We start from the raw sequence: 12,446 nt of genomic DNA on the forward strand, positions 1-12,446 counted from the left end.
TTAAATTATATAAAAAAAGAAAATCCTACATTCATTATCTCAATAGCTGCCTTTGAGACACTTTTCTCCTGTATAAGATTAACATATTTAGGAAATTAATTAATTTTCCTGCCTTATTTACCCCAAGTGAAGGAGGCAGTCAGAGCAGTTGTCATGGCAGGGTGGTCCTGCACCCAACACGTGAAGGTTATGCCTGTTTTCAAGGACTGCTTATTTGGGAGAGAAAAAACACTGAGGAGATACATTTCCCGGCTGTGGTTGTCCATCACCTGGAGACACTTCGACTGGCGCCGAGGCTCAGAGTTCACCAACAAATCTGAAGACAGCAGGGCTTCATTGGATGGATGTTCAGACAGGTTGCTGTGAGGCTTGTCAGCAGGAAGGGTGCAATTGGTGACTGAGAGGTGATCGATAACGGTTGCTGCGCTTTGGTAGGTCCAGGTGAGCGTGAGTCTACTGGGGTAGAAACCTCCGGTGAGACACAGGAGAGCCCACTGATCGGTGTGTGGTTCTGGGGGAATCTGGAGGTATATTTTTGGAGCAGAAGGTGGTGCTAGTAGTAAAAGAAATCGTGTATTAATAAATGCTGCAAAGGGTCTTCTATAGTGCTACACTGAATCAATTACTACTACTGATGTCCAGTATTGCAGTTTGAACTGCATATAATTTGAAAGCAATGTTGCGTAGATTACTAACAACAAGTAGACTTATATCAATAACATTCTGATTAAAAAAAATTATTCAAATCGGCAGAATAAAGCTTGAATAAGAAATTAAATGAAAATGAAAAAACATGCAGTATCCATTTTTATTCGGTGGAGCCAGCATTGCAATCAGGGAATATCAAAAGGAAGCTTTCTTCCGCATGAAGGATTTCCACATAATAATTTGGCCATCCCTCCCTGCCTTGTTTTCTGGGGAGTTTCAATTCCCTGGGCAAGATCGATACAAGGCACTGCGTATGGTGCCGGGGTGATTATTTCTAGATCTGTCATGAAACTGCTCAGGCAAAAAGATGAACTCTGAGGGAATTTCACATGACTTGAATTTTTATAGATTGAGCCCTTACGTTCGTTTTATGGTGATACATGTTTTTTGCCGGTGCTTGTATCGAGCTGCCTCGTACTGAACGTCGTGGCTCCGGTGTACAAAAGATACAAATGAGACATAATTACCAGCATGGCAACATCACCCGGGCGGAGCGGTCCTAATAAATTGTGGGCATGTTCATTTCTGAAACCAGCGATTTGTTTCTTACCCAAGACGACCAGCTTGGTGCCGTTGCCCCATTCTGGGTCCTTCTTCAGGACGTTCACCTCGCAGTAATACCACCCAGAATCCTGAATTGTAGTGTTAGTGATCACCAGGGAGGAAGTTTGATTCTTCGCCACAACGATTTGCCTGGATGAGTTTGAGATGAGCTGCTGTTCTGACTTGAACCACTGAACTCCATACTTTAGGGATTCAACTTTGAAATGACAGGACAGAGTTGCCGTCTCACCCCGCATCACACTGAGGGATGGAGGATGCTGCCTAACCCTCAGTCCCTCCGGGGTTGCTGTCAGCGCTAAAGACAGAGCCATTAATACAATGTGTCATACAAGCAACTTTTTAAAAAGTGCAGATCAGACCTCTGGGTCAACTACAAATACTTTAAAATGTGTGTTTAGTATGCCTGGGTGACAGCTGGGAGTGAGATATGCCAGACAGAGAAGATCAGACATAAAGCTCAAACAAACAGTGACTTTACTTAGTTTAGTGAAGTTTTTATAACACGCAACTTATTAAATGGCTTCCACTGAGAAAAACAAAAGATAATAGAAAAAAACACTTCTGCAGAAACACTCAAACACAAAGGGTCTCACCAGCTTTGAAGAGATTTATTTGTAGCAGCTGCTTATATAGCCAAGTGTGAGCAGCGATCATTAAGTTTAATGATGAAATACAAGCGATAAGATAAGCGGTAAAACACCCAACAGTAGAGCTGTAAAAAAAATCAGCAACCACAAAAATCCTACTCTACAAAATTTTATCACATTATTTATATTAATTACTTTTAGCAGGAAGGTTTTGTGATTGGCTGCTTGTGTCTGTTTGTTATTTAGAGAGTTAGAAGTGGAGTCTAGTAGTAGCTAAGCAAGACAGGGCAAGGTTGGGCATTTCAAGCTACACCTTCATAAACTCACATCAACTTGAAATATTAGAAATTGTGAGACGTCCACTTGATGTCCTTGACAAAATATTGCAAACTAATTCAGTTCTAAATGCTCTTCTGGATCCAGGGCCTTGGTTTATGCATAGGATGGAAGGATTTCTCACACTTGTAGCAGCTTTTATAATCAATTATTATAATGTCTCATCAGAAATATTGACGATTACTAATGAACACTGTCACGGGTGTTAAAATGTCTAAAAAGTAAATGATTATAATATATTCCTGGTTAAACAAAACCGAATGTGCATGCGTAACAGGCTAAAGGAGCTATAAAAAGATATAACAATAACACATTTTCTAACACAACAGACACATGTTCAGACTGACCTGGTACTTGGTGTGCCAGCAAAAGAAAAAAGCACAGCTGAGGCCATTTTGCCATGCTGCTGTTGTTCCCTGTTAAACTTGAGTGGTGAAATTATTTCTCAGGTACTCTTAAAGTCTGAAGGCTCGGTGAGCATTAAAATTTGATGGTGTCAGCTTTCTTTTTTTTGTTTTGTTTTGCACTCTATGGTTAGAGGTGATAGTTCATTAATAGGTCATGCTTCAACACAAACCTGATCTCAGACACTGCTGGGGTGAAAAACTACATATGTCAGTGTCTTGGCAAACAAACACGTCTGCACGTTGACAGGAAAGTGCAACGCTAAGCAATCTATCGTTAGTCTACAGGTTTCTCACACAGTATTTCTACAGCTCTCTAAAATATGTGTGTCAGTATTGAAGGATAAAAAAGAAAAGAAATCCAACAGCACGTTGTAACCTGCATGTGAAGGTAACGAGCATGAGATTTCAGTCATGCAACAAATTTTCCCCTCTTGTCGAAGGCTTGAAGCGCACTAATATGTGTGTTATTACTCTTGTTTTGATTTTGTTTTTTGACTTTTTCCTCATGCGGCAGCTGATAAAAATGAATTTCCTCAGTGCTCTAATGAGCAGCAGTGTAATGAATTCATATCTGTGTCCTCTGAGGGAAGGAAACATGTAATGCTAGGTGAAATAATCATCATTAAAGCTGGAAAAGGGAGAGTTCAAAATATAAGTTCAAGCAGGGGGGAAAGGGCCTGCTTAAAACTTAATTAACCTAATCGAAATGTTAGAGGGTCAACTCTAAAAACACCATCATTACAGCAACTTAAAGGAGCATTGCTTTGCTTTTCGTAAGTAAAGGAACATCAGAAATTGCAATGCATATGATTTGACTTTCAAATTAGACAGCCCAGCTCAGACAGCGACTTCGAAAGGCAGAAAGTTGGTGAGAAACTGCTTATTACTCAGTGATGCTCAACGCTGCACATTGTAAAAACTTGAACATATTAGTCAAAGTGTCACCTTTGAGCTCCTACAGTTGATGAATGAGCTCACTTCTATAATATATGCACTTTATACTTAGTTAGTGACTTATTTAATGTATTAGATTGCCAATTCTAAATTCTAATACTGGCTTCACCAACTCTTTCTTTAAAAAGAAAAACTGACAAAAACTAAGCAGAAACTATATATGCATTTTTAAGCATAGAGTTACATGAAAACATACTGGATACATGTTGAATACAACTTGATGGTTTTCCTCGCTGAAAAGATCAAAGGGAATGGTGCTTATATTGCTTTTTGAAAAGTAATTAGAACAGATTAGAGCCCCAACGCGATTATCATTTTTTTTTTTTTGATAATTCATTACTGAATATGTTAAGCTGCGTTGACATTGAAGATAAGAGCCTCAGATGATTGTCATTGACAAAGGGAGGACAAGTGAAGAGTTTCCACCTGTGCATAAGTCTCTAATTTGTAGCTGCAAAATAGAAATTCCCTCCAACCACACTGCGACAGCCATAATTTCCATATTAATGGCTGGTAATTGCTACAGACCATTAAGTTATTACTCACTAATAACATTTGTATAATTTGCGGGAAAATGTGTCCCATCTAACCAGATATTCAGATAGCTTACTAAAAATAAACAAACAAACAAATAAAAAGGCCTCTGAGACAAACCTGCAAACGCAACAAAAACAGATGCTTCGTACTCAGCAGGAAGAAAAAAAGCAAGCTGAAGCAAAACTTGTCTGACCTCACCTCCTTTCTAACCACAGGGGCCGACAGAGAGCCCCGCTTCCGGCGACAAACCACACACAAAAAGTTCTGTTAAAAACAAAAATGATTTTTATTTATTTATTTTTTATCTCCCTCCACTTGATATCATTTTTAACTCCACTTCATGGATTTTGAAAAAAAAAATAGAAGGAAAGAAATACAAAAATAAATAAAAGCAGAAGAAAGGGAAAAGAAAAAAGACAACTTCAGCAAGTAAACGAATCAAAAAGAAGTATAATCATCGCTTCACAGCACTGAACATCTGTCAGGGTGGAAGACAAATGTTCTTTTCATTCTGTCTCGTGTCCTTACATTGATAAGATCATGAAAAATGTAAGACACACTTGTAATTCAGGTGTGTAATCGGAACGAACCAAACAACCTGCCCTGTGGAGCTAAGAGAACGCACGTATACACACACAGATGCAGACATGCTGCATACTACTCGCGAAGGCTCTTAAATTACTCATGCTCACCGTGGAGTACAATGCACACTTGAACACTGACACTTGGGACACTTACATACACACACACACACACCATTTATTTCAACAACAGCAGAGTGGGCAAACCTGGAGCACTGAGGGGTGGGAGAGCATTTCTAGAGGTTATCGCCACACAAAAAGAAATGAGGAAAGCAAGATTAAAAGAAACTGAGAGTCTGCAGAGAGAAAAAGAAGGCGAGATGGGTTCCACATTTGACACTAACCCAAGTGTGGTCATTCCTGCAATTATACACGGTGGACTCTCCAGGTAAAAGTTGTGATTACTTTCTAAATGAGACACTTTTCCATTACATTGCAGGGAAGGCTCCTGCAGTCTGAACGCTGTTATTTCCCTCTTGATGCACATAGCACTTGACCAGTGCCAACAATATATCATGCCGCGTATGCCAGCCTGTAGCTCATCTTACACAAAACGCTCGTGTATGGTGCATCTGTAACTTCACCACAGTCTGGTGTCCCCCCTGTTTCATAACTGCAGTATAAATCAGTACAAAAACACCAGTTGGTGCTGTCACTTGTGAAAGAAATCCAAGTTTCCCCTGTCAGTTCTCAGCACCACAACCAATATTTACCCCTCGGTTGACTGACAAGGAAAATGCCAGGCGTGGGATGGTAATTCAGAGAGGCCAAGTAATGGGACTCTTTCTATGCTGGAGATGGGAGGTGGGCGACTTAATGACTAGGGGAGACATGGTGGGCGAGATGCCTCAATTGTGTTGCACAGTCCATGCGAATGTTGCTTTTGCTCAGCTGGCGGAGTGCAGCATGCTGTTAATTAGCCAGACGCTCCAGTTCTTAGAGGTAAGTGATTGACAAGGCTCCATCTGTGGCCACAGAGAGGAAGAGGGCAAACTGATCACTCTGTGGCCCAACATCTTCGCCACAAGCTGAGGTTTAAATATAAATAAAACACCTAACACTCTATCTATCTATCTATCTATCTATCTATCTCTTACCAATCCTGTGTACCAAGCTGTACACCAATGCATTTATTGGCTGTGCTAATGGAAAAGTACTAGGCCCTAATAGACTTGCAACATTGACTTTGCCCATGAGAACTGAATGAGCCTGTAGATATTTGGTAAACAATGGATAATTAGGATAATATACTGGAATTCGGCGTGCTTTGGAGTAAAGGACATGAGCAGGGGATTTAGCACAATGAAAATCATTCATATATAATTGTTAGTCTGTATAGCGTATCCCTCTGGTGCACCGACTCTAGTGTTGTCATGCCGTCAGTTTGTCACATTATCAAATTACAGCACACATAATGTCTTATTATTGTATTGCACACAACGACACCTTATAAGTGTGTATTATTATTACATATGCCTCTAGATGTGGCTGCTAACACTGCAACTGCAAAATCTCCATGTCATATCTCATCATTACTAATAAAATACAGCAGCACTACTGCACCCAATAAATTACACGTACAGCGTAGGAAGGCTCATTTTTTACAGTTTACAGTATATTAGGTGAAAAAAAAGAAACAACAAATACCATCTTGGATAGACATGAAAAGAAAAACAAATGATTAATTCTTCATTCCCCAGATCTGAACCGCAGCCCTGAACACATAGTTTACTGAGCTGACATTACAACTTGCGCAAATAGTTTCAGAGACGGGCTTAAAATCAATGTGCAATTAGGGGTGTCTTGTATCAGGCATGATAAATTATGCTCTCTGTTCTAAGGCTGGTCTATAGACACTTGATCAATCCAGCTTCTGGGGACCTGGTAAGGCAAGCCAGGGAGAAATTGCTCTATTCCAAAGCCATTCAGTCGAATGTATTGATTAACCATTGCGTTCTGAATTGAAAGTCTGTCCGGGATCTGTGCTATGTAGCGAGGGTGTTTGCAGAAAGGCTGCAGCTGAAACAAAGAAAGAGGTACCTGCACACCTTATTTAGGCTAACATTTATTTCACTATTCAGTCTTGAAGTACAATTATGATTTTAATATTTCACTGCAACATTTCAGGAGTGATGTGCAGTATCTGTCCTTACACCCCAGCTTGGTGCTTAATTACCTGAATCCTTTTAGCAAACAGCACAGTGCTTTGAAATGTACTTCAAAGTCATTTTTAAATCCCCTGCTCTTAAAACAAATTTATAACTCTGTAAAAAAAACTGATGAAAAAAACAACACAACTACAAACATAAAATCCATCAGATAAGATACTACTATATAATATACTGTAAAATGGCAGTAGTTGCTAGTTCTGTGAGATGAGGTTTGTGAGAACAGTTTGATGGCGCCACATTAAATAAAAAAAAGATTCTGTAAACAGATCATCACAACCTTCAGCTACAGGAGCCAATCAACACTTTCTCATCAGGGTGCAGTGAATGTAATTAGGGGCTCAGGAAACGTCTTGTTTATATCACTGTAAACTCATTGAACCCCAGTTGGGTGTTATTTATCCACTTGAAGTAGGCCAGGCTGTGTTTGTGATTAAGGCTATGTTAATTCTATTCATATTACATAGTGCAACCATAAATAGTGTGGTACACCTTCCCCTGGGAAAGACCACAGCTCTCATATTTGGAAATGCAATATGAGTGCCTGTCTGTCTTCTTTCCCTAAATGGAGAGCTCACTGTCTGGTTAGTGTCATCCCATCTCCCTCTGGCTCTCAGCTTTTGGATTTACATTGTCAGGCTATCCTCCCACTGGTCCATGAGACCGGGTGCTCTCCCAACAGCCTCCTCATCCACCCTCAGATTGTTGCACCCAGGGGATCTGCTGTGTTCTTACTAACACCCTCTCCTTCTGCGACACTACAAGTGGGACTTGTTTACAGTACTGTGCAAAGGTTTTAACAGATGTGCTTTAGATGTTCTGATTGTTATCCATCACATACCAATCAGGATGGCTTCAGATGCAGCCAGAGTCAGAGAAAATCCCGTAAGAAAAGCTGTGACTCCCGCCGATTGCACATTTCAATGAGGTTACACAAAACGACAGCAGGCACACAGGCCACAGTTCATTTGATGTTTAGAACACTGCAAAAAGCGTGAACTGGTAGAGGAACTGATGGGTCTTAAAAGCACACAGTGGTCTCGTGAAATATTCAGTTTTTTTTAGTAATTTCTAGTAACTAAAATTTGTATGATCAATAGAACACTTAAAACCTTTGCACAGCACCGCGCATACATCATGACGCATGGAATTGTGTGCTTTTGCAGATTGTTTTTATACACATTCTCACATTCAGTTTAACCCACTCCACGGCAGGTGATATTCCCCGTTTTCCCCCGCGTTTACCCTTTACCCACAGACCTCAACAAAACAGACTATTTGCTTGTTTTTCTTTTTCTTTCTTTTTTTTTTTCAAAATCCATCCACACACAAATATTGACGTGCTTTTTCAAACCCACACTGAGAAACATGACAGTATGTTATTTTTTATCCACTTTTTTTTTTCTTCTGTTTCTTTTTTTTTTTTTTATGTTTTTCTTTTTTCTTCATCAAGGACAGATTATGTACATAGAGATGTTATACGCCACTGAAAAATCCAGCGGAACGCTTACATGGAACAAAAAAAACGGTAAGTGATAAAACTAAAAACAAAAGCATAAGAGGCATGTAGATAGTGACAGGAGACAGGAAAAAATAAGAAACACTGACCAAATGACCTGCTCTTGTGCTTGAAATGGAACCCGTCGTTGTTTATGAAGCAACAAGATGCATGCACAACGGGCGTTTTGTCACGCAGACGACCCAAATACATTGCAGCGGGCAAGACTTTTGAGAACAACATGTATTGTAATGTTTTAGAATAAGGGCCATTTAAACAGAGCTTCACAATCATTTCAGAGTACTGTACACAATAAAAGTACAACAACAGACTTATTTGATTTACCTTGTTAATGGCAGATTTTCAGATATTACACCACAGCTTTAACCATGACTGACATCTCTTGCACAGTAGAATTAGGGGTTATTGCTGGCTTGAACCAAAAATTTGAGTAAAATAACAAATAAATAAAAGAAAAAAACACACACACATTCAGACATTTGATTCAATATCGAGTAATTCCTCTTTCATGTCGGTGTAGTCAGGGCTCAGCCAGGGAGATGTTCAGGCTCGTTATGGCAAATTTGCATATAGTTTCTGCATGTGAGTGGAACAGTGCTTTAGGAGAGAAAAGGGCTCTGCCATATTGAAATATATGCCTTCCTCCCACTGTTTGTGCCATGTGGGGGAAGTGGCTGGATAATTGTGCCATGGGGGTTTGGTAGTGCCCGTGCCTGCATGTCACAGGTACACAGTGGATGGAGTACTGGTGCACCAAGGTGAGGTTGTCCTTGAAGAGGATTCCTGTCAGTTGCAGGGCTGAGCTTGATTTATAGGGGCCATAACTGGGTGGCAGGAAGGACAGGTGGAGCCCGGACTCCTTCACTTAGCCAGCCACAGGTAATGGCTAATTACATCTTTATCTCAGTGCGGTCTGGCAGAACTAGGAATGACTTACAGCCATGACCAGAGGATGACATTTATCTAGCTGGTCAAAACAGAGAAAGACACACTATGATAAGTGGAGGGATGTGCAGTAAATGTGTGTGTGAGGTGCAGCTAACAGCATGACAAAAAGAGTCAAATACATAAACTGTTACAAATTATAAATTACATTATCATTCATAGCTTCTGGAGCTGGTTGAAATGATCCCTCAGAGTGTTTCAAATGTGTCTTTAAAAAGCTTGTCATGGTAAAATAGAGCACGTCACTTTGAAAACTTTACACCTTTTTTTTGTAGTTTTGTTTTTTCGTTGTACTTGTTCAATGTGTGTGAGTAAAGTACAAAAGAACTCTTTTTTTCCCCACGCACGACTCTTTACCATCAGATTTTGTTCGTTTTTTTTCTCACATGGAATTACTATTCATAGTTATTCAAATACTTATTAACATCATCATCGTCATCATCTGTAGTATTATTAACACCAAAAAAGTAAAAGCAGGTAACCTTGCAGAGAAAAACAGACACAGTGCAGGGAAGGAGGGAGAGGAAGGGGAGGAGGGAGGGAAGGAAGGGAGTGTAGAGGGAGTATGGACTCACAACAGGAACATCTCTAACCGGTACATGCTATCAACAAGCGACAAAGAGGATGGAGCCTCAGCTTTTGAAACAGAAGATATTGTTGTCAGTGGACAGTCTCTTGCTGCTTCAGAACACTGGAGCGTAGTCGAGGCTTCTGGGAGATGTTGTTCTTCCCGAGGCAACTTGAAGTCGCCAGCATGGCCTCTGTACTGCATATATTTACACTGGGTGGGAAGCGTAGGGAGGGAGGGAGGAGGAGACATAGAGCAGAGAACACTACAGCGATGCGAGGGGGGACTAGACAGAGCACGCTGAACAGAGGGGTAGTCGGGTAGCTAAAAAGGTTTGGGTAGTGAGCGAGTCTACATGCGAAACCTTAATATAAACTCCCCAAATTACATAGAGGGGTAGTTAAGACTGACGCCATCACCACCCAGCCGTTTTTTTAAAATACATTTTGACATCATTCATAGCAGTTTTTCTGCTACACAGTTAAAAATCAAAAAAACATACGTATGTGTGTGTGAGTATGTAAGGTGTGAGATCAAAGGGTGACAATTCACACAGCCACCAACTGGACAATTTTTAAAAAGGGCACATGACCGCCAGTGCCATATCATAATGCATCATTATCATCATATAATTTCATTAAATATCCACCGTAACATTGTGATTTCACGTATAATTTCCATAAGGCAAACATTGTAGGTCAGTCAATAGTCTATGTAATATATTACATAAATGATCTTCCGCTTGTTAGATAATCTATTTTGTTGTTGATCACTAACACAATTATCTTTAATATACACTCTCTATTAACATCAGCCCAGTGGTAATAATGGGAAAAACAAAGAGGCTAAGTACCAAGTCAGAGAAATCTGCAAGGCATTCTGGGAAACAAAAGGAAAGACTGTACGTGTGTGAGGGAAAGAGTGAGAGAAAGAGATAATGAGTGTGAGCTGACCTTAAAATTGAGGGCGCTGGGTGGGGGTGGGGGATTGGGCGGGTGGGGTGAGGTGATGGGGGGAGTTTTGTGTTTGATGCAATGATTCAATGGCTCCTGGAATAATGCATATTCTTTTTGTTCACAGTGATGGGTTCGCAATTAAAGAATTTCATTTCCGTTTTCCTTCCGTTGAGTGGGAGAGAGGGCGGGGAGGGAGAGGTGGGGTGCTCAGGGACGTTTCCAGGTGGAGTTTGATCATTACACCTTCAGCAGAAGAGCAGCAGAGAGGGAAACCCAAACGCACACGATGACACTTATCCCTGCGTGTAAACCGGTCCCTCGCCCCTGTAGGGCCCCCGGTCCTGGACAGAGAGAATGGAAAGAAGAGGAGAGGGGAGCACAGGGGGGCAGCGGGGAAACGCATTGTTAAAAACACAAAGAACGCTACAACCACCGGTATAAATGAGGAGTCTATTTCTGTGACAGCCTGTATAAATTTTTAAACATATTACAGTTAATTAACAGAATTAATTCTGATACTCTGGCATAATTACTGTAAACAATGTGTTTTACATTAGGGAAATGGTGTTTCTTGAAATATGAACTACATTTCCTATTTTCTAAGTGCTAGGAAAAGGCGGGGGGGGGGGGGGGGGGTGTATTTGTTTTTGCGATGAAACAGCCGAGTTTTCGGTCTCATTTGATATCACTGTGTACTTAGTAGGGAAATGGTAATCAGCACGTAGTACTGTGCAAAAGTTTTGATCCACCCCTCTGACCCCTACCTGGCTATTTTCAGGAGAATGGTTTTTTTGTTGTTGTTGTTTTTTTGTTAAGCCAACTGTGAGCACTGACCTCTGAACCATTCAAGCACAACTAAAGCTGCCTAACTGTGTCTTTAGGCACTTTTTTAGTAGCAGCCTGTTGATAAAGCATAATGTGTTCCTCTTTATGTAGTTCAACGTTTTAGACAACATAGATCGAAAGACATAAAATAGTATTTTTGCACTAATAAGGTGATTAACAAAGAGCTATTAAGTAAAATCTTGATATAGTGTGCAGTGTGTTCTTAAAAAATCTGAGGAAACTGGAAAAGTAGAGGACAAAAGGGCAAGTGACTGAACAGTAACTGAGAGCCACGTCCTCAAGAAATAGGAAAAATCCATCAAAGACTCGACATAGAAACTGAGAGAATGTTTGGTTGAAATATCTACACAGGAAGTGAGTTCAAAACACACTGTTAGCCAGTGGTGTTGGAGAGCTTGTGAATGCTGATGGAATTACGAACACTGAAAAGTACCATCAGATTTTGAGCAAACATGCAATCCATCTTGAAAGTGTCTGATTTTCAGCGTGGCAATGATACCAAACACACTGGCAAAAGAGTAAAAGAATACCTGGATAGAAAACACACAATCGAGTACTATCAGTTGTGGACCTTGACGTTCCTGAAGGGTCATTTTCACAGAGAATGGAATAAAAAGCAGCCAACATCCAAAGAAGAGCTTTGAATGTCCTTCAAGAACCCTGGAGAACTGTTCTTTAAGACTACTCAAAGAAATGACAAAAAAAAACTTGCTTAAGAGAATTCAGGCTGTGTTTAAAAGTAAAGGTGGTTTTACCAAATACTGACTTTC

At 40.4% G+C, this 12,446-nt stretch overlaps 1 protein-coding gene across 1 annotated transcript in view; it reads right to left on the minus strand.

Annotated features, from left to right (window-relative positions):
• Positions 1–10,838: 10,838 nt before the first annotated feature.
• Positions 10,839–12,446, minus strand: part of iglon5 (IgLON family member 5) — a 111,126-nt gene continuing 109,518 nt past the window's right edge. The window contains exon 8 of the mRNA XM_085471950.1: positions 10,839–11,171. Coding sequence (XP_085328076.1) covers positions 11,068–11,171 — 104 coding nt within the window. The 3' untranslated portion in view covers positions 10,839–11,067. The remainder of the gene's footprint in view (positions 11,172–12,446) is intronic.

The sequence above is a fragment of the Copadichromis virginalis genome, linkage group LG11, assembly GCF_057382275.1.
Source record: "Copadichromis virginalis isolate Kocher_CV1m ecotype Utaka linkage group LG11, C_Virginalis_male_GT1.1, whole genome shotgun sequence".
NCBI classification, from domain to species: Eukaryota; Metazoa; Chordata; class Actinopteri; order Cichliformes; family Cichlidae; genus Copadichromis; species Copadichromis virginalis.